The 23053-nt window shown below is 39.4% G+C and overlaps 2 protein-coding genes across 8 annotated transcripts; one reads left to right on the top strand and one right to left on the bottom strand.

The window, feature by feature from the left end:
• Positions 1-962: 962 nt before the first annotated feature.
• Positions 963-5303, bottom strand: LOC139621145 (probable inactive protein kinase DDB_G0270444). 7 transcript variants are annotated; one of them, XM_071477489.1, is made up of 7 exons: positions 5132-5303; positions 4040-4347; positions 2947-3811; positions 2491-2573; positions 2223-2363; positions 1979-2090; positions 963-1567 (listed from the first exon to the last, which is right to left on the bottom strand). In XM_071477489.1, the coding sequence occupies exons 1-7, from the start codon at positions 5166-5168 to the stop codon at positions 1497-1499; spliced, it is 1617 nt and encodes a 538-aa protein (XP_071333590.1). In that variant the 5' UTR covers positions 5169-5303; the 3' UTR covers positions 963-1496. The 7 variants fall into 7 exon arrangements, with proteins under 7 accessions (XP_071333590.1, XP_071333581.1, XP_071333560.1 ...); XM_071477480.1 differs by having other exon boundaries at positions 2947-3847; XM_071477459.1 differs by having other exon boundaries at positions 2947-3955.
• A 2962-nt stretch (positions 5304-8265) lies between these two features.
• Positions 8266-16755, top strand: jam2b (junctional adhesion molecule 2b). The gene is made up of 10 exons (XM_071477502.1): positions 8266-8453; positions 12020-12085; positions 12792-12902; positions 13084-13233; positions 14178-14359; positions 14540-14648; positions 14742-14849; positions 15749-15767; positions 15868-15922; positions 16079-16755. Exons 1-10 carry the CDS (start codon positions 8402-8404, stop codon positions 16115-16117), a joined length of 891 nt encoding a protein of 296 aa, XP_071333603.1. The 5' UTR covers positions 8266-8401; the 3' UTR covers positions 16118-16755.
• The last annotated feature ends 6298 nt before the right edge of the window (positions 16756-23053 follow it).

Below are 23053 nucleotides of genomic sequence, written 5' to 3' on the forward strand. Positions count from 1 at the left end.
TAATAAGTTTGTGTGTGGTACTGGGGGATGTATGTATTTGTGGAACATTTAGCAATTAAAATAGAAGGATAAAGAGCTGCCAGTCATCACCTTACAGTTGGTAATCCTCACCTCGACATCCAAAGGTCAGGAAAAGGTTGTGCAGCCCAGTGGAAAATGAGTCACAGTCACACACAGCAACATGTGAGCCCAGGCAGGCTTTACAGTAGCCGCATGTACAGCCTGAGTGTGTGAATACATCAGTTAGTGGGCGCTAAGCTCCTGTAATTTTAAAGCGTAGGCAAGGATTGGTATCCAATGAGTCTTAATGGCATAGAACATAATCAAACATACAGTGTGTCTCCAGCCAGCAATGTTGCAGACATAACACAGTTTTTTGGCATCAGAACAGATCTTTTTTGGACAGGGAGACTGTTCCCTGATGCTGTAATATAAACCCCAACTCCTGGACTCCATGGGTTTAGTAAGGCTGACATGTCTGGGTCCTGGATGGGCTGGAGGTTTATATGCACCTGTCAGACTGATGGTCGTGCCACTGTTTCCTGATAAACACTCCTCATCACATAACCAACAACAAGGCTCTGTGATGACAGGGAACATAAACCTTGAATTTACACAGATCACATTGTCAGGTGTGTTATGATGTGTGTATGGTGGGTTAAGTATATTTGAATGCACCTAAAAGTGTGCCATAATATCTGTACTTAAACTGTGCTGTTTCTGACATGCTAGCATTGTACCTGATGTATTAACAATACAATTAATTTTAAATGAATAATTAATGTAATTTAAAAAATGTACTTAAGTTTGATAATTGATACACAATTAACTTGTAATTAAATGTGTTTAAATACACTCTTTTGTATTTAATGCAGACACACTTAAAATCTATTTCAAAGTTACTCAGGTTACACATTGTATTTTGGTTTATTTTGTTAGGAGAAAAAACACCTCACTTAAAATTTCAAGATTCAAAGATTTATTTGTCACATTCTCTCCCATTTTTAATATGTGCAGTCAAATGCAGGGTGGGATAGTTTGAGGATGGGCCAGAAGGCTAAAGTGCAATGATTATAATAAAAATGAGAGTAAAAAATATATGACATATGGAATTAAATTTCAAAGATAAAAATTATAAACATATAATGTAAGTTATTTTCATTATAGGAAAAGTGCTGAACCTGCACTTTAATCATGAGTGCACATGGAATTATACTAAGTACACTTAACTTCCTAACTGAAGTGCTATGTATATATATATATACACATAAGTATATAAGTAGTAAGTAGTAAGTAGTAATCGCAACAAGTTTTAGAACAAAATTTCATCTTTTCTTTATTTACAGAATATTTACTTCTACCAGTGAGTATAAAGTACAACATACTTAGAGGTCCTAATCATAGTACTTTAAGTTATTTTATAGTTTCAGTCCCGTTGTTGTCCAAGATGTGATTTTAAACTCAAAATCACACAAAGAAGCAGGAGGTGTGAGAGCTCACTGATAAGGGTAGGAGCAGATAAACGCCTGAGGTTCCCAGCAAGTGAAGTCATTGAACTTTCCATTTCCTGAAAGACACAGAAACCAATCAGAAAATCATGGCAACGACGTTTAAAATTCATATCTGGTAAAACATTAAAGGAACAAGCAGTATCTCTGTGCCTTCAGGACACTTTGCATGTAAACAGATTGTGTTATTGCTATATTTCTCGCTGTATTTATTTGTATAAATAGTTAAACAATATGTTTATGACCTTTAACTATTCTATATGGCATATTTTGAGTTCCTTGCAGCTTTACACTTTGTTAAATAAACAAAATGAGATGTCAGATTTATACCTGAGTTTGAGCCGAAAAAAAGGACACCATGTGGTGTGAGGACAGTTTGAAAGGTGCTTAAGAAAAATGAACGCATAGAAAGTTAGCAAAAGTTAACCAAACTGAGGCTCTGCGGAGGGATACAGCAAACTGACACCTACTAGATGCCAGCAATTCCACACAGTCCTCCACATCTGCTGTGTTATTGGGCTCCCCCGACAGCCAATCAGCATAGCCCCAGCGGGATCCATCCAACCAGACAAAGCGACCGGTCTGACAAATAACAGGAGATTAATGAGGTGCAATCAAATTGAGGTGTCATTTATTTGATGAGGAGTAAAATTATTATTTCATCTCTTCAGCAGTAGATTTATGACTACCCACTCCCGGGCTGAACATACACACCTCCAAATATCGGAGTCCTCCAATCCAGGTGCGTGTATATACCCCGCTGTGCTGCACTATCATGTTCATCACCTCTCTGTGGATATATGGGGTTGTGATGGAGGCCAGGTGGCCACCGGGGAACTGTGCCTGGCAGAAGAACTGCAAGGAAACAGTGAGACAGCGACAGTGAGATTAGACACATTATGAACTGTGTGGCCCTAAAGAAGTCTCACTTTTTAAATACTTTATGGGGCATCTTTTCAGTTAGTGGAGAACATGTACATACCTCAGCATCTTCAGCTCTCCTTGGTCCTTTGAAGAAATGGTAGCGCTTCCCCTCAATTGCCACAAAAGGAGAATAGCTCCGCCCTGTGGCAAAAAGGTGGAATTACAACATTTTCCATCATGCTGCTCATGAAAGGAGGACAAAACTCACATGCACACACGAACACAGATACAGATACTAATAAGGGGGCATCAATCTGAATTAGACTAATGAAGTTACAATATTTTTTCCAAAGTTACAACATTTTTAGCACCAAATTCCCTCTCTCTGTTACTCTGCTGCTCCACAGGGAAATATGGTTCAGAGAAACACTGAGAGAAAATTTGGCTAACACCGAGATAGATAGATAGTCAGAATACTTTATTATTCCCTTGGGGAAATTAAGAAACTGAAGCATTGTGTTTGGTCGATTTGAATGGTGGTAAGGTGATAATCCTTTCTCTACAGGGTTTTTACCTCCTTGTCTCATCAAAGCCTGCTCTTCACTTTCAGGCACCACACCAATCTCGGCGCCTCCATCGAGAGAAGGAAGGTCTCTCTCCCCGACAAACTCACTCCTTGGTTCCTCCATCATTGAATAGTCTGACTCCGCTGTGAGAGAGTCTTGCTCCTTGCCCATCCTGGCCTCCTCATTTGGGAAATAGTCGAAAGTTGAAATCTGCTGCTCATTAATGTCCAACGCTGGCCCTTCTTCCATGACAGCACCATCTGGTATGACCTCCCTCTTCCTCTTTAGCCCCTCATCCTCTGGCAGAAGTTCCACATCAGGATCTTCACTGTTAAATGCTGCCCTCAAAGTCTTCTCCATTTCTGACAGCTCTTCATCGCTCTTTTCCTCTCCAAACGAGTTGTCGTCATCCAGTGGCACCAACTCCATGATGGGGTCACCCACTATTTCATTGTTTCCCTCCATGTCAATGTGCCTCTCTTCAATCTCCCGACCTGTTTCAGTCTCTGCTTCGAGGTTCAGCTGCACCTGAAACTCCTCTTGGACCTCATTAAACATGGGGTTCTCTTCAGCTTCTAGCTCCATTTGGACATCTGGCTCCACCTCAGCCTCAGGCTCCACCTGAAACTCTGGGTCATCTTTGAGCTCTGGCTCCACCTTAACTTCTGGCTCTTCTTTTAGCTCCTCCTCCACCTTAACATCTGGCTGTGCTTTCAGCTCCTGCTCCACCTTAACTTCTGGCTCTTCTTTTAGCTCCTGCTCCACCTTAACTTCTGGCTCTTCTTTTAGCTCCTCCTCCACCTTAACTTCTGGCTCTTCTTTTAGCTCCTGCTCCACCTTAACTTCTGGCTCCTCTTTCAGCTCCTGCTCCACCTTAACTTCTGGCTCCTCTTTCAGCTCCTGCTCCACCTTAACTTCTGGCTCTTCTTTTAGCTCCTCCTCCACCTTAACTTCTGGCTCTTCTTTTAGCTCCTGCTCCACCTTAACTTCTGGCTCTGCTTTTAGCTCCTGCTCCACCTTAACTTCTGGCTCTGCTTTTAGCTCCTGCTTTGCTTTTAGCTCCTGCTCCACCTTAACTTCTGCTTTTGGCTCCTGCTCCACCTTAACTTCTGGCTCCTCTTTTAGCTCCTGCTCCACCTTAACTTCTGCTTTCGGCTCCTGCTCCACCTTAACTTCTGGCTCTGCTTTAGCTTCTGCTTCCCCCACACTGCTCTGCTTCATGTCCACTGACACTGGAGACAGTTTTTCCTGCTGCTCCGTGGAGTCTGGTCTGGGCTGTGGTGCAGGATCCTCCACCTCCACATGACCCTGCACAGGAACCAAGTCTCCCAGCAGAGGGCTCTGGTCTTCTTTAATCAAATCAGGACTTTGTACCACACCAGGAGGAAATGGGGGCATCGCATGAGCCACTGCGAAGAGTGAATAAGAAAAGTTACATTTAAAAATTAGGCATATTCCCTTACCTGCACCCATCAATGAGGCAATGGGCCTCTTCATGTAAAAGACCCCTCCAACACTTTACAAGAGCAAGACAACCAGAAAGAAAGAGACACAAAACAACTACAAACTGCATTTTATGTGTCTTCTCTTTAATCTTTCGTCTCTCTGTAGTTGCTTTGTGTGTCTTCGTGGTTGTGTTGTGTCTCTTTTGATTGTTTTGTTTCTTTTTGAGGGAATTTCACATTAAACTTTGTTTTTTTGTTGTCGTTTTTTTTGGTCTTTTTGTATGTCTTTGTAATCATGTCACTTTTTGGTATTTTGCATCTCTGTGTGTCTCTGTGGTCATTTTGTGTCTCTTTGTAGCGATGTGGTCTCTATTTGTAGTTGTTTAGCATCACTCTGTAGTCGTTTGATTGACTTTCCAGCAAGAAATATTCACCGTTTATTTATAGCAAAGCAGTTGAACATTAAACTTGAAAAATGATTTCGACAGAGTTGATGTGTCGTGCAGAGCATTTCCATTTTGAATCTTGATTTCTTAAATCTGTACAAATAACGGAAATTGCATGACCTGCTTTGATGTATCAGACTCTTTTTGGGGTTGTGACAAGGCTCATTGCCTGAATCACTGGCAGATGTTTTAACTCAAGTCATCACAGCAAATATGTGCAGTTTTTCAAAACTCAATGAAAGGAGAAGCGGAAATCAATCTTTTGCAGAACACACTCCTGAAAACGAAATGAAATCTCTTACCTGCAAGGCTCAGTGAGAGCAAAACCAGTATCTTCATCTTGATCTGTATGGTAAAGTCTGAATGATGTTTATGCTGAATTGTCGATTGTGATTTATGCCAGCGTTACTTGTACCAGCAAGTTATTTCCACCTGTTCATGGACCTTTATACTGTTTATCTGGGTTTCCTTATGGTACTCCTAATCTTTATGAGCAGCATTTGTCCTGCCCCTTTTTATGTCTTCTCTCTTTCAGTCACTTATAAATCACGGCCTTCCTGTAACCTTATCTTGTCAGGAGTCCATATTTTATTCTCTTTTGTTTCCCGAAGGCATGAACCCTTCCAAAGAAGTACACAACTGGGAAATCAGACTTGATATATGTATATATGATGTATATATATATATATATATAATATTAAAAGTAAGCAATGTTCACATTTAACAAAAAAGTTTCTAAGGTTAGCTTTGTAGTTGCAAGCAACAAGATGAAGCCCCAAAGGGTTTACTTTCAAAAGAGATGAAAAATATATATATTATTATTGAAATAGCTGACATGTAATTCTCACAAAATCCCTCCACTCACTGAGATATTATAGATCTGTACTCTGTTAAATGCCAAATAATAATTATTCATCATTTGCTGGAACCAGAAATGATGCCAGAAAATGGTGCTTTATTTAAAAAGGCAGAGGGCCAGACTGTGGCCAGGAGGAAATGGATCTGCTCAGAAAACAGAAAAAAGGTTCACTATGATACTCAAACCATTACCTGCCAGAATGTATTCAGCTCAGTCACATAGTTTGTGTTAGTTTGTGGTCACAGCCTGCTCCTCTGATACTGTGATGCCTCTTACAAGATATTTTCCCAAATGTCCCTCTAACAATTGATGATGTTTACAGCCTTGATTTGCTAACATGTGGTGCATCTCTCTGGCTTCATTTATCAAAGAACCCAGCCCCCGTTTACCACTGTGTCTCATCACCTCTTGTTTTAACAACACTGTAAATGTTTGTGAGCTGAGGAGATCGGTTGCTGGAATTTTAAAAGTGAAACATTGTCCCGTTCTTTTATGATGTGCCAAATGTCTTCAGCTAACAAGCTGGATGGTCCCTCTCTAAAACAATAAAAATTCAACATTTGATATGTTGTCTTTGTTCTATTTTCAATTAAATATGGGTTTACATGATTTGCACATCATCACATTCTGTTTTTATTTACATTTTACACAGTGTCCCTGACTTTTTTGGAAACAGTGTTGTGGAATAGAAAAATGATCCTTGATTAAATTCTGCTATAATCCTAGTTGGCACAAACAGGCCACAGCATGTTTTTGAGGTTTTGTGCAGTATAGTTTAAAGTGATGCTTGGGCTGACACTGCTGTCATCAAAGATCACAGTGGATTTATAGTTGCTTACTTTAATATCTGAGGGAGTTTGTTTAGGTAGTGAGCACTGAGCTGTGCTGTTGTGGATGTGTGTGTTGAGCTGCTGTGTGTTACATGACATCAGTGTGTCCCGCTCACAGCGCAGCAGCTGGGATTGCTGACTGTGAACAGGTGCTGCAGCTGCGATTTTGTGAGCTTGTATTTCACTCGTATTCTCTGTCTGTGTTTATGCACACGTGCCTGTGTGCACGGCCCCTGTGTGGGTCTTTGTGTGTGCATATGGCCACAGATGTAAGCATGTGTGCACATTGACCAGAATGAGCGACAATGTGCTGTTGTGTGGTGAGAAACCTGATAGCCAAGGACACAGTAGCTCAGCCAGCAGCTGTTTCATCTCTGCACCTCCTATTACACTCGTCGCTGGTGACATTTGGAAAACTCACAGCCTCACTCACCACAGATTCATCTTCTCACCACCAATTTAGTGGAGGATTAAATGATTTAAAGCTAAATAATTTCATAAAAATGTATGAATAAAAGCAAATATGTAGGGCAGTTAAGATTAAAGACTGTATTCATTTGTCAACAAGGAGGAGGCCTTCACAGTGAACACTGGTGGAAGGATTATGTAGCATTGTACAGTAGAATTTGGTCAAAAGCTGTAAGAGAAAACCGTAGGTTTTTACAGGTTTAGACTTTATATTGTCACCTTGATTACTTACCACCAAGCAGGAATGAAACAGCTGATTTTAATGTTCTTATGGGCTCTGGTTCTTTTAGGCTCGTTGTGGTGCCTGTATCTGGAATACATTACGCAGTTTCTTACAAAAGTAAATACCACCACAGCTTTTAAGAAGGTCAAACTATGGCTTATAGGAATCTTGGAACTGCTTAGACTTAATTCGTATGTAATATATTTCTTTTTTTTAAATTTTATTTTGCTGTTTGACCTGTGAGACTTTAATGATGATGGCTGTCTGTATTGTGTTAATTTGATGCAGTGGTGGAGGATCTATTACTTCAGTAAAAGTAGCAACACAATGTAAAAATACACTACAAGCCTTGCATTGAAAAAAATAGAATACAAAGGTTAAATGTACGTTAAGTATCACAATTAAAAAAGTCATTATGAAATGATGTTAGAATGATATTATACTGTAGTAGCCTATTGTTGCTTTTGATTATTCATTAATATTTTAGCATTTTAAGACTGCAGCTGGTTGAGATAGAACTAATGTTATCACAATGTTTGAGATTTTATAAGCTGTCAGCAAAGGGAAGTACTATATTTGACTCCGAGATGTAGTGGATTAGAGTAAAGTACTGTAAAATTAAAACAGCCCTACTCAAGATAAGTAAAAGGCTGGCACTTAAGTACCTTCATAACCACCACCTCCATGGCAGTGTGATGCCGCCTTTACACAAGGATCTCAGCTCTGTCTGCACCAAGGACCACAATGGAAACAAAAAACATATTGGGCTTTACTGTGTGAACACTGGTGGAGGGATTATGTAGCATCCTGATTCCTGGACATTTCAGTCGCATTCTCTTTCTCATAATATCAAATACACCATAAAATAAACAAATAGCTGACATACATGAATATCAGAGGCCTTTCAACATCGTCCCTATGATACTGTGTGAAATAGTAACTAACAAAACCAACACAGCAGACTGTGAATAGCCTACACAGAACACCTCATCTGCTTGCTCTGCCCACTGGTGGTCTCCTGCCTGTGCGCGCTCCCCGTCAGTTGTCCGCGATACGTGAACGCGCAATCGCATGCTGCAGATGAAACTTGAAGAAGCTGTGGAGAGTTTGGAGTAAAAACTGAATCCCATCCGGACTCAGCGGACAAACACAGACCTGAGGTCGGATCCAAGCTCCTGGGAAGTGACTGAACATGAAGACCGTGAAGATGTTGGCGCTGCCTCTCCTCATCACTTTGTTGCACAGTGAGGTTTTTTTCTTTTTCCTGGTGTTAAAAACTTTGTGATGGAATTTGGCAACATTATTAATAACGGGAAAAAGTAGCTGCTTGCATCTTACATAACATAGCAGACAGAGAACTGCTAAAAGTTTAGGGTGTGTACAGACATAGAGGCAACAGTATGTTGAGAAAGAGCTTTTTACCTTCTGGCAGCCTGAAGTTTCAGTCTGTGGTGTGTCTGTGTTTTTTTGTTTTTTTTCCCAGGCTACTTTTCCCACAGTAGATGATACTGTCTCAGATATCCCATTCTACTTGAAACATTTTGGTTCAGTTTAGTCTGAAATTTAAAAAAAAAAAGAAAAGTTTCTTAAGGTGTGGACAGAAAAAAACAGAAAACCAATTTAAAGCCTATCAAAGATTATAGTTAGGGACTGTATGATAATTATTTGTGTTGGGGGGGGGGGGGGGGGATTTAACCTTTTGTTTTGGTTTTTTAAGAAAGCCAGACCCCCCACTGTTTATTTGAACCCTCCTCTTAGAAGTATTTCAACAATATTGGTACAACTCAAGTTACCAATAAATAATTTAAAAAGGCAACATATACGTTTTGTACGGTGTAGCATATTCTTACATTTTAAATGTAATAGATTGGAGTATGTTTCATCATTCTTTAATTGATCTTTTTTGGAGATAAAATATAAATCTGGTTTGAGGGAAAAAAAAAAAGACCTTCCTGAGCTCTCCCCAAGAAAGTCAGACTTCCCTCTCTTAAGTCTTCCTCCTTATTGTTTTCCATACAATCCTTTAGAAATGCAGCATAATGATGTGATTTTTTAAATAATTTACTCATTGATTGAAGTGTTTTTATCAAAGAGATGTTTTAATTAGATAATGTATGATTCAAGTGGCTTGCTGCCGTATTTGCTGTATGTATGTTTTGTATCAGCAACAAATTGTTTACTGTAATAACTATGCATGTTTTCAATATGAAGCAAACGGAAGGGGTTTGTTTTACTGATGATTAGTTTGCGTGATTAAGCTTGTGCATAACTCCACAGTCAAGGGAGGTGGTGTGATGTGTCCAAGGGCTGTATCGGGGGCTGAGATTGTGCAGGGAGTGGTCGCGGCTGGGCTTCATGTTTACACACAGAACCCGCTCTGATGCCGTTTGAGCCCGAGATCCACACACTGATCAGACACATCACACGGCCCAGCGGAGGAGTATGTGATCCCACAGTTACAGTTTGAAGATAGCCCCTGACTGACCCTGCTGTTAATTAGACAGAGATGAAAAGGACCATTTGCTATCTGGAAAAAATGCATTTGAAGTTGCTGTGGGAATTTTAAAGGGCAGAGGCTGCTTTCTAGACAACGTGCTTCATGTCAATAATTGCAGCTTTGACGTGTGTATGTGTTTTGATCTTTCCTGAATTTACTCAGGAGGAACCTCACAGAGATGAAAAGATTGAAATCTTTCTTCTGTTTGTACAAAACTATTAAAGAGCTGTGTTTGGAATATTTTGGGGAAAATAAATTTTCTATTATAACATTATTTGGATGTTGTTTCAATTACAACATTCCCCAAAAAAGAAAAAATCTGAACCACATGCATTTGAATATGATTACAAATGGACTTCAAATGGACTGTATTTAAAACATCAGTGAGAGTGGAGAACATAATAATGTATATCCATGAACAATTTTGTCTTTTTCTGTTTGCAGTGTATTGTACAATATATTGCATGCATGTTCAAATATATTTTCTGTGCACATGGGTTAAGATCACTTTCATTGCAAGGATTCTGGTTAAGTGTTAAGTCAGACTTAAGTTTAAATTGGGCTGAAGTTCAAAGTAAAGCATACGGTGCAGAGGACTTGGGGTTAAGGGTTCAACCACCAAGCAAGTGTGTGATGATGATGTCTGTGTGTGTGTGTGCTGTGCCAGCTGAGAAGGGTAAGGTTACTGCCATGAAGAGCTGCTTTCTACGCATGTGTGCGCCACATTCAGAAATACACACGCACACACACACACACACACACACACACACACACTCACTCACTCACTCACACACATGCTACATGAGTTTAAGTGAAGTGAAAAAAATTCTGAAGTCATTCTTCACAAGATTCACAGGATGTGCTTGCAGGCTTCCTGTTGAAGATGACAGTTCTGCTTTATCTAGGTGAGAGTGTCAAAAACAATGTCTGTGAGATTTTTCTGATTATTAAAATGCAAAAGAGAACAAAGAGTAAAAAAATAAAAAAGCACGCTTATCTTTCAAATCAACTCAAGGAGAAAAAAAAGATACAAGAGGTATGATAGGCCAATGTTAGGGCATATGCAAAAATAATATAAGGCTTGTTAAACAGTCTACATTACTTAATCAATATTTGTGGCTTTTCCATTGCATTTAATTGACAAAATTAATAGAAAACCATGCAAACAGCATAGAAAATTCATTGTTATCACTTATCAGTGTCATTCTTTGTCATCTTACATTTTATTTCTAGGAAATGCTTTATAGAAATGCATAATATCGATAGAAACTTTATCTGCAGCACCATCCACTTCTCTGCTGTCCATTTGTGTGATATCAGGGATGGCTACTTGTTGGAGCTCCCAAGCTTTGTAGTTTATTAAGCCATACTTCAGTTACACTGTTTCCTGCTGTGGAAACGTTATTTCCAGTCAAATCTGTTGTAACTAACACGAAGTCAAATTAACTACAGCTTCCGTTATGTGAGAAGGAAAAGATTAACTTTTACAGTCACTGTTCAAGTGAGTATTTGGTACTAATTGTGCGTGTGTGTGTGTGTGTTTGTGTGTGTTTGTGTGTGTCTGTGTGTGTGTGTGTGTGTGTGTGTTAAAGGGACAGATCACTAAAAGAGGTTATCAGGTTGGGCTAAAGCAGCTTGTCGAAGAGTCATTCATCACCTGCATTCCTACACACCCCCGCTCCTGGCACCACCAGGATGAGGGTATACACTATATGTCTGTGTGTTTGTGTGTGTGTGTGTATAGGTTTGTCTTGCCAGCTTTGTGAGGACTAATTTCAGTTTTAAACCATCATAATAAGGACATTCCTGAATTGTGAGGACATTTTGGCTGGTCCTCATTACTCCAGACTGTTTGAAGGCTAAGACTTGGTTTTAAGGCTCAGGTTAGAATTCAGTGGAACTCAGGACCGGGTACTGGGGGATGCATTACATCAAGTTGGGTCCTCTCAAATACGGACAGACAAATGTGTGTGTTTCCATCCAGTCAAAAAGTAAGCTGATATGCACATAATATTCTTCTGTGGGAAATTAAAGTTCTTGTATTTTTTTCTACACGATGAGAATGGGTGTAGGCTATGACTCAGTCTCATACACTTCTTTATCCTGTTTACATGTCTGATTGTACTTCTGGTCTCTGATTGTGCTGGACTCTATAAGACGCCCCCGCAGGCCCTCCGTCTGAACTATAGATATAATACATGTTTCTCATCAAGGATGTGACAAGAGAAGGACTTTAAGGTCGTTGTACTTGGTGGCCTGAGGGTAAAACTGGTTACCACTTTATAACTTTAATTGATCCTTTAATCCCAACAGGCCGTGTCTGTCTGTCAGTGACTGTGAGCAGCAGTAAACCCAAAGTGGAGGTCCATGAGCACACAGGTGAGACTTTTTTCTTTGCCACAGTTTTTCACCACAGAATTGTCTAATGTCATTTGGTGTTTTTTTTTTTTTTTAACATTTGTCTTATCCTTAGTGTCTGATAGATTCACCTTGATTAAATATTTTCCAGTGAATCTGGTCATCTAATTCTAAATGATAAGAATAAAAAAAATACTTCTGATTAAAAACATGTGGGAAGATATGACTATGAAAGAAAAGCTGATAGTAATACAAGATGACACAGTTTTGTATATATATATATATATATCTTTTTTTTTTTTTTTTAAATCCTGGATAAGTAATGTAACTTTATACTCACGTTTAGGTCACGTGAAGAGAGATCTTAGATCTGATATCTGCTTTTTGTGTGTTTCTCATTCCAAAACAAATCATTCATATCAACAAACAAATCACTGCAAAGCAAATTTGTGTAGATCTTAAACAGATTGACAGAAACCTTTTGTTGTTTAATATGAACACGAGAAGACAATACATTTCAGAATATTTTCTTGTAAAATCAAGTAAGACAAAGGGAAAGCAGCTGATATCTCAAATTAACACAGGAAATGAGCAAAAACAGCAATCACAATACAGTGGACCTGTCCTTCAAACCTTATCAACACATCCAGTATTACTTCATGCAGATCAGGTTTCGTAAGCTCACTGTAATAAAAGTACATTTGTGCTGTGTTTCCTGTCCTCTCAGATGCAGTGCTGGCCTGTGAGTTCAGGACAGAGAAAGATCAGAACCCTCGTATCGAGTGGAAGAAGAAAGGGAAGGGGGTGACATTTGTGTACTTCAATAACAAATTTGCTGGTGAGTGACAGATTTTACTTCATATATTCCTTTGACCACCCTGAGTTCAAAAAAGCTGATATTTTGCTCCTTTTCTTGACATCATCGTTTCATCCTTACAACCTTTGATTTATTCTTTTTTCCAGCCACTTAGTTAAGCTTTGTTCACGCTCTGTCATCTTTCCATTACCTTCCACCTCAGGTTCGTACGCAGGCCGGGCCAAGATAGAGGGAGCGACGCTGACGATACACTCTGTTAATCAGAAAGACTCGGGGGAGTACCGCTGTGAGGTGACCGCCAGCGAGGACCACGTCAGCCTGGGAGAGGCTACTGTAACCCTCAATGTGCTCGGTGTGTGTTTGTGTGCACATGTAAATATGCATATACATTACTGTGCAAAGGTTTTAGGCACATACATAAAACTTAAATCTGTATAAAACAGCAGAAGACGCAATTTACAAACAATGCAATAAAAACCAGATCATCCATGACTACATCACTGATCCCTCATTAAAACACTTTCAGTTTGAGTTTAAAATGATCCCAGTCATGATCCAGTTTCTGTGGAGTTCCACATGTTGATCCTAACTTGTGTGATCACTGTTGTTAAGCTCAAATGGCAACAGAAAAGCAATGTTGCCTTGTTTCCTTTTCAAAACTGGAAACTAGTTTTGTGTTCTCTGCATTTCACAGTCACAGTCAGTCAAGCTCTAGTTTCCTCTGACAGTTCGAAGCCGGTGCTGGTTAAATCAAATGGAGATTGTGAATTGCATGTGTCAGCTAGGCGTCATCTAATTTGTGCTGGGACAGGCTGCAACAACAAGTGTAAATAATAGGTGCGTGGGTGGTATTGGATATTTTGAAACAGTCTTGCAGACTTTGTATTTGTGAAGGGTTTTCAGTCATCTTGTGTGTGCATCTTGTGGTCATTAGAGCAACTACATCTCAACACATGTTTCAGCTTGACTGGGGACGGTAACTGCAACTTCAATTTTATAATAGGTTAGGGCTGGGCAGTATGATGATATACACTGTACTTTAAAGTATGAGACAATATACATTTTCTATGTCTATATCAGATTTTTACATATTTTGTGGTAGCTATCACTTAAACATATCTTTTAATCTTAGAATGGATGTATGTTTTTATCTATCTATAGCAGATAATTACATACATTTTGACACAAAAGATAAATCATTACACTACTCCAAACAACAAAATTAATTGCATATTGATAATGTTTCTGACAAATAAACATTCATATGTACTCAGTCTGTGTTCTCTGCTGCCTTAGTGCCTCCTCACGTCCCGTCCTGTGAGGTGCCGAGCTCCGTGTTTGTCGGCTCAGGCCTCGAGCTTCTCTGTAAGGACAAACTGAGCGTGCCTCCTGCCACCTACCGCTGGTACAAAGACAACAAGGCTCTGACGTCCACAGCCGACACCCCATACAGCATCGACACAAACAAGGGCACACTGGTGAGTATGCACCAAACTATCTAATTACTCATGTACAACAGGTAGACACGCAAGACCACACTCACATTTAAGTGCAGACACACGTGTACGAACACAGTTAAACACATACAATATGTACAGTCACTCAGCTTTGCTGTCTACACTTTCCCTCTCACCTTTTTTTTCATCTGTCCTGAGCAGAAGTTTAAGAGTGTGTCCAAAATTGACACGGGGATGTACCGCTGTGAGTCCTCCAACAGTGTGGGGGCGCCCAAAAGTTGTGTGGCCCAACAACTGAAAGTAATTGAATGTAAGTGGTTTAGGAAAAAGTACTTGTTGGTGTTTACATGTAATACTCCACTCACCTGAGACTGAAGAAGAAATCCCTCTCTCCTCCCTCTAGATCCTTTGAATATGACAGTTTTGATAGCAGGCGCTGCAGGTGTCCTGATGCTCGTCCTCTTCTGCTGCTTCTGTGTGTGTGTCTGCCGACGCCGAGGCTGCTGCAAGAGTGAGTCGTGCATTGCTGGGGAATTTGTGTTTGTGCTTAAATCAATAAATTTGTGTTGGAGCAATGAACTTTTTTTTTTTAAAGAATTACTAAAATAAAATGAATAGAAGTAAAACTTTAAAACTCGATAGGTCATTTAATAAGTCCTTCTGTCCTATTCATGAGTCTCATCCTCTTATTTATCCCACTGATGCAAAAAAATATTTCCTTCAGCAACCAGTTAATTAGAGTTTTGACTTGTATCTCTCTGACTGAATATGGCAACCAGAGGAGTAAGAATTTTAAACCTGTAGGATAAAACTTTGAGGATTGCACTCATTTATTCATGTTTGCAATAAGGTATCTTAAGCAACCAGGAAGGATTTTTCTCTTGTTAACTTTTAAACAAAGCAGTGGCTTGTGTCTTTGACTCTGTAATCATCCATGGTAAAATCTGACATGTAAAACTACAGTCAGGTGAGAGAGGGGTGTTTGTATGCAGCAGTGTAAAAGTGCTCATCGTGTAGAAACATTATCCTTGTTAATCACTGGATGCTATATTAATTAATAATGACTTAAATTGATTTTACAGGTGTATTACTGCGTAAGCATTTTAACCATTTTTGCAGTTTGATGTAAGCATCATGTGTCATCAGCTGATCATATGTTTCCTGTAGAAAGCCTTAATCTGTAATAACTGAAGTATTGTAACAAGTGCAATATTTTATTCTGAAATGTGGTGGACTAGAAGTTGGAAGAAAGAAATACTCAAGTAAAGTAGAAGTGTATGATATAATGTGGGTCACTTGAGTGTGTTAGTGACAACCTACACATTATGAAGAAAATGTCCAACATCAGGTATGATAGTATTAATTTTGCTATTTTCACTGACCTTTCCCCTGTGTTGTGTCTTTCAACAGAGGAAAAGAAAACAAAAAGGTGAGCGTCTTACTTTTCACTGCGCCTCTTGTTTCCCCTGTAGCTATGTTTTATTGACTGGTAATGAGCTCGGACTGAACTGCCACCCTTTGTCTTTCAGCACCAAGTCCTACAACCCTCCTCCTCCTCCTCCTCCTCCTCCTTCCACCCGCAACGTGAGTGATCAAAGGGATTGTTATCGTGTCAGGGCTTGTTTTGCTGGCTGCTGTGAATTTAGGTCGCCATTAAATGCTGTTGATAAATTGCTGATAACACTGGTCCCTAGTGACTTAAAGGAAGTGGTTTATTGAATGTCTCTCTGCTCCCTACAGTTCAAGCACTACAAACAAACTCAGTCCTTCATGATCTGAGAGTGAAACACTGCCTCAGCCTGACTTCAGACCATCCAAACTCTGAAGGGAACACTTACTGTTCATCACACTGGAAACCTCCTCCACTCTCACCTTGCTAATGGACGTCTGCTCACTGCTGCACTGGATGGACACACATACAGACATATCTTCAGATATCAAGCAAAACCAAAATGTTAAACAGGATTTTTTGCAAAAACCTTCCAGCTCCCTAAAGAATGGAATTTGTGTGTTGCCTGTTTGGAAAATGGTTTGTATGTCCGAATGTACTTCAAACTAACAGAACTGTCAATGCAAGCTTCAACTCAACCTTTTCAAATGCTGTGTAATATATTTCATTGTCTTCTTTTTAACACACAGTTTAAGATATGACTCTTTTATGCCACCTATAGGCAAGTTACTGTAACTATCCACACTGATAATGGCAAATCCTGTGTATACGGAAATTTTGTCACAAATGGCTATATCCTTTTTATTGCCTTCAGTTAATCTTTACATATAGAGATGTTGCTTTATATGAGGTTCATTTTTATCTTTTCTTATTTTCTATTTTTCTATATTTTTATAAACCTGTTTGTGTGATGATCTCATGCTATGATTGTTTTTTGTGTTTTTTGTATAAATTTGAATAATGTGAATTGAGTGACAAATGAACAGGTGTCTGCACACACTGAATGGTGCTTTGGAAGCTTTTAAAAGCTTTGACACTCAAATATTTTAGAGTCTATGCCATGATTAATAAAGAAAGATTTTAAAAAATCAGCACATTGGAATCATCACAATTTATTGGTTTTATTGGCACACATGAGAGGGTCTAATGGCCAACAAAATCAACAACCATCCCCCGTTATCTTGTCTAGATATATAACAGTAGTGGAAGAAGTATTCAGATCCTTCACTTAAGGAAAAGTAGAAATACAATAGTGGGAAAAGTCTTATTTCAAGTAACACTGAATACTGAAAATAGCCTATCAAAAAGTATTCATTAAAAATTACTCCATTCAGAGTGTTATATCATTGATAATACATTGTATCATTCAACATTATTACTTAATATTGTAACTAGTCAATGTTTAGCAAATTTTAGGTAGCCTACTTCAGTACATTATTGGTTAGTTTAACAGTAAAGTGCTGCATCATGTTTAATAAGCTCCTTATATGCAGTTTATACAATCTGAAAAGTGACTCATAGCAAAAATCAAATAAAAGTAGTGCTGTAAAAAAGTGCAATATGTTCATTTTTGTACAGTGGTACAAATGAACATGTCTCCCCTCAGGATGAATGGTAATAACTTTGGTGGTTCCTTAACTTCCATCATCAGGTCAAAATTTTAATTTGTTCAAAATTGGTTTATGACTAAATATCTGCAAATTTCAGCCTCAGTTACTGGCCTACTACTTGTTTCATGCAAGTTAGCAAATGGTAGCATGTTAACATGTTAGACTAAGATAGTGAACATTGTAAACATTCTCGCTAAATATTAGCATCTTAGCACTGACATTGTGAGCCATAGGTGTAATAATGAGATAATGCATACATACACATATGCATGTGTATGTATAAAAGCATACGTAATGTGTTCTTCCTCTTTTTCCTCCATGTTAGAAAAGAGCAAATAGTGCCAATAGTGTTTTTCTATATATGTATGTAGATGAATATATCTCTCTATATATATTGAGAGAGATTTATATATATTATTTAAATATGTTCTTTTTTAGGTATTCATTCTTTTTACAACACAGTTTTTCGGATGTGCACACAATCAGATTCCCTCAACTGGACAACATTTTTCTTTTGACCACTAGATGGCATCAGAGCACTTACTGAATGTGTACATTCCAGCACGGACTATAGGCCTACAGCTACAGGATGCCAGCCTTTATCCATTATTTGTCTATGGACAGTAGCACTATTGTTCTGCCCTCTTTGTACTCGTTGTTCTACTTATTGTGGTTCCCATAAATTAAAGGTCTTGAAAAGCAATGATTTCCGGCAGCGACACTACCATGTGTTTTTAAAGAAGATGCATTGGCAGTGTCTGTTTTCATGATTTAAAGATTTGACTCATGTTAAAAACTACACATTTTGGATATGTTTGCATCTGACTTGTGCATAAGCTAAGCTCTACAATGGAGTCAGTAACCACTAACAGAGATCTATTCTTGTACATGGTCATAACCTTCTCTGACGTTAACATTAAGTGGATCCTATTGATCTGCTAAAATGGCTGCTTGGTAGCGCAGACCTCTCTGATCAGTCACTCTATAAGGGCAGGACATGCAAATGTTGTTACCCAGCCTGTTACTTGTGTGAAAAAAACGTATCCTCAATATGAACTGCAATGATTATAGCAAATGACAATGCCTGTTGAAGTTTAAAAGTATTGCAATAATATGATCGTACTTAAGTAGTCATCCAGTCATCATTCAGTTTGTTCTGTGCTCTCATGAACCTGTTAGAAAATGGAGTTATTGTTTGCTGTGGTTTTGCTGCTGTAAACTGACAGTTGCGGTTATCAATGATGTTGTATTCAGCGATGGAGGAAGTCTGAGAACCTTAACTTTATAAGCGATGCCTTAACTTTAATAGCAACACTACAAAATAAAAATGTACAAATAAAAGTCCCACATTTATTAATTAAAACTACAAAAGCATAATGAGCAAAATTAACTTAACACATCACAAGTAAAAGCAGTGAAATATTATTATTGATGATTTTAATGCAGCTTGTTCAGACTGTATCATGACAGCTTGGTAGTTCAAAGACTGTGCATAACCATGATCCACCCACACTGATATTTTGCTTGATTAGACCTCGGGACTTTGTACTGAGTTAAACATTTCCTGTTAGTTTGTTTCAGAACAAGTTTCAACTTTTATCACCTGCAGTTTGGTAATTTCCTGCAGAGCTTTGCACACATCCAGCCTTAGAAGGTCTAATCAACCAGAACAACCAGAAACATGCATGTGAGTATGTGGGGACTCTACTTTTCAGTACTATGCAAAAGTTTAAGGCATAAAAAGAAAAGTGAGGATGCGTTCAAAAATCAATAAAAAAAGATTATATTAAATGAATGGATACATTGGAAATATTTAAGTATAGTGCAACTACCTCAAAACCGTACTGAAGTAACATACTTATAAAACATATGTATAAAATGTACTAGTAAATGCACCTTCCACCATTGACTGTAAGAACAAATAGGCACTTCTGTAAAAACCTATTGTCCACCTTTGCTTTGGCCAACCCTGGAACACTTTTTCTATGGGACTAAACTGACAGTACAGTCTGTAGTGAGCAGTCTCAGACACAGCGTGGGTTTACCTCAGCACATACAGATGACAGAATTTGTCAGACATGCAAATGAGGCAGTTGACAGTAAACAGTTAAAAGAGCATACAGACCCACAGAGTTCCATAAAGAGACCTTTAGTCACTGCAGTTTACTGCTGCGGTTGGCTTTATGACGTCTGTAACTGAAAGTGTCCAAATGGCAAATGATAAACCCAATGACACACACACACACACACACACACACACACACAGAGAGAGAGAGATAGAGAGAGAGAGAGAGAGAGAGAGAGAGAGAGAGAGAGAGACTTTTTGGCTGGACCACAAGCCCTATAATCTGGAATGTCCCTGACTAACTGACTGAGTGAGTGAATGATTATATTTCCACCACCACTAGTCGTTCAAGTGCCTTGTCACTGGAGCTTGTGGTGCAAACAGGTTCTGTTAGGGGGTGTTTACACCCTGAAGTGTTGCCAACTTGGTGCATTGCCACTAGATTTAGAGATTTTTTTCACTGGGTATAAACCTGGTACATGACAGGACCATGCATGGATGCTGGCTGGGGCCTTAGGGCTACACCCATATAGGCAGTCTACCGAGCCACTCTGGTTTCAGGAACTGCAGGGAAGTGGAGGAATGCTTCCAATACACTGAGCCTCACCTCCATTATGGCAAACAAAACTAATTTCATTACATGTATCATTATTGCTAAAGGAGTTAAAGGAATAACATAAGGTAGGACAGAGAGGCAGAGAGAGTGGGACAGAGGGAGAAAGAGAGAGAGAGAGAGAGAGAGAGAGAGAGAGAGAGAGAAGTCATTGGTTTCTGCTAAGCTAAAGAAACTAGCAGATCTGAATAGCATGTAAACAACAGAAACACCAGCAACCAGAATTGAGACAATACACTCACTGCAGCATTTTAAAATAAACGTCCTGTTAAGAAAAAAAGGGTTTCTGTTCACTGAAACACTAGAGGGCTTTAAATTTTAGACGATTACAGGAAGTGTTGAGTTTGCATTAACATGTAATGCAGTAACTTTAACACGGCAAACAGGAGCAACTGAAAACGAGGTGTTGCACTAAAATGCCATGATGATCAATTATACATATCGAATCGAAGGAGGTTGATATAAAGAAAAACCTGCCTCTAATAAAAGTCTGTTATGTTCTGGAGTTGGAAGGAACTACATTTTAAACTGCTGTGCATCCCAGACAGAGGCTGTGCTCTGTGTGAAAGACAAAATAGGAAAGATCTGTCTCGGGGCGCCCTGGTGGCTCACCTGGTGGAGTGCATGCCATTTGAGCTTAGTCCTTGCTGCGCCGCTTTGGGTTAAAGTCTGGCCTGTGGCCTTTTGCTGCCAGCCGACTGTAATAAAGGCGAAAGCCTGAAAAAATAACTTTAAAAAAAGAAAGAGAGTCTGTCTCTTCTAACTTTCTCTCTGAGTGATCATTTTGTAAGTAAATACAGCTGAAATCACAGCACAATCTTTTTCTTTGATTTCTGTTATAGTTTTGTGATTATGTCAGATGACATTGCATTTATAAAATCAGGATTTGACCATAGGCGGTCCAGCCATATAAAAGGCTTTGACCTAGTCTTGTTGGGAAACTACATCATTGACATATTGCATTCCCAAGCCCCCTACCCTAACCTTAACCTGAATCACAACTGAATGCCTAACTGTAACCTTTGACCCTGCCTGTATGGCAGAATCTACATTGAGAAGACAACCTGAGCCAGAGCCATCCAAATGCACACTGGTATTTGTAGTCCCTAAAAAGCTGTTAGACACCAAAAGTGCAGTGGACTTCCAGTTTTGAGACCAATTGAATATAATAAAACAAGCCCATACACACACACACACACACACACACACACACACGCTCACACACACACACACACACACACACACACACACACACACACACACACACACACACACACACACATACATACATACACACACCCTGTTACATCCAGATCTGGTGGCTGGTTAATGGCACTGCTCAACTGCCCGCTACAGCCATTTTTTGTGGTTTCCTTTGAACATCTTAACAGGCCTTCTTTATGGATGCCCGCTGTGGATTACAGCTCCAGGGGGCTGTTATATCACATTTTGTAAATGTGTGTGTATCTGTCAGATAGCAACAGAGGAGAGAGAGTGTGAAAATAAGTGAGAGAGGGAAAGAGAGAGAGAGCAGTTGAGTGTGAGTGGGCGGTGGCTGTCAAATGAAATCTGTGTCAGTACCACTGTTTTTTACATGTTAAATTAAGCCTCAAGCCAGGTTTCCTCCAAGACATCTCCTTCCTGTCCTGCTTGGCGCTGGAGTCTTACCCTCAATGCACTCTGTGAGTTGAGCTCCCCTGAAAACCTCCAGGAGCATCTATGAGCAGGTGGCACAATGCTCACACCACACGGTGCACCACCCTCAGGGATTAAGTAACTTTTTTCATTTTTAACGACAATTTTTCCGCTAGAAAAATCTTTTTCTAACAGTTTTATTTGTGAGTTTTGTTTCTTTGTTTCTGGTGTTATTCCTGCATCCCCCTCTGCCTCCCAGTTTGTTGCACTTCTGCAGCTCCCATTGCCCTGCACATTAGCAGCTCTTGGGTTATGCAAAACTTACATCATACAGACATCGATGTAGTTATGCCTTAGGGAAATTGTTGTGGCAAAGGGAACAGGAAGAAGACCACTGACAGAGGGATTACCACAGGAAACTGTCTCTTCCCGCTTTCGCAGTTAGAAATAGCAACATTTAAACATTTAAACCCCACCAGACGACATCCCCTGCAGTTTCATTAAATCTTTATACTGTGGTTCTCTTACAATACCAAGGGTCCTGCTGTGTGTGTGCGTGTGCATGAGTGCGTGTGTGTGTGTGTGTATGTGTGTGTGTGTGTGTGCGTGCGTGCGTGTGTGTGAAGGGAAGCAGAAAGACAGTTTGCTATTTGTACTCTCTGTTTTCTGTCTGCAGCCTGAACTGTGCTCTCATTAAGTATCATTCACTGACAAGGCTGTTAGGTGTAATTAGAACAGAAGCAGGATGGAAATGGTTTTGCCATGACACACACATGCGCGTGCACACACACACTCACACACACACACACACACACACACAGTGCGTCCTGTCCTCCTGCACAAGCAATCGGTCAGGACTGACTCCTACAGCACCGCTGTGCTTATTTGAGCTCAGATAGGAACAGTGTAGGCAGAGTGTTATACAGATGAAAGGTTTCGTGGATGTGTGTATGTGAGTCTCTGTGTGATCAGTGTGAAAGTCTGTAATTTAAAAGCATTAAATTATATCTGTGTCCTGAATGCCAAGTAGGTTTGTTAACAGTAGATGTATTCAAAACACTCTCCACTATTAACAAATTGGTCATAAAATCCAATCAATAGGTCTGATTTTTATCAGAGGCCAAAAAAGCTGCTTCACTTTAGTAGTTGCAAGCAGATCTAAATATTCATTCATGTATTTGTCAACACCTATAATAGCTCCTGTAGGCCCCAATGAATGGAGGCTGCTATATAATAAAATACGGTTGTAATAATATAAAATATCTCCTCATAGGACAAGTTATAACTGCTGACAAACACTGTACACTAATAAATATATACAAATGTTCTTATACTGCAGCTA

The sequence above is a fragment of the Trachinotus anak genome, unplaced genomic scaffold (genome assembly GCF_046630095.1).
Source record: "Trachinotus anak isolate AG129_WGS33_773 ecotype Australia unplaced genomic scaffold, CSIRO_AGI_Tana_v1 ptg000001l, whole genome shotgun sequence".
In the NCBI taxonomy this organism is placed as follows: domain Eukaryota; kingdom Metazoa; phylum Chordata; class Actinopteri; order Carangiformes; family Carangidae; genus Trachinotus; species Trachinotus anak.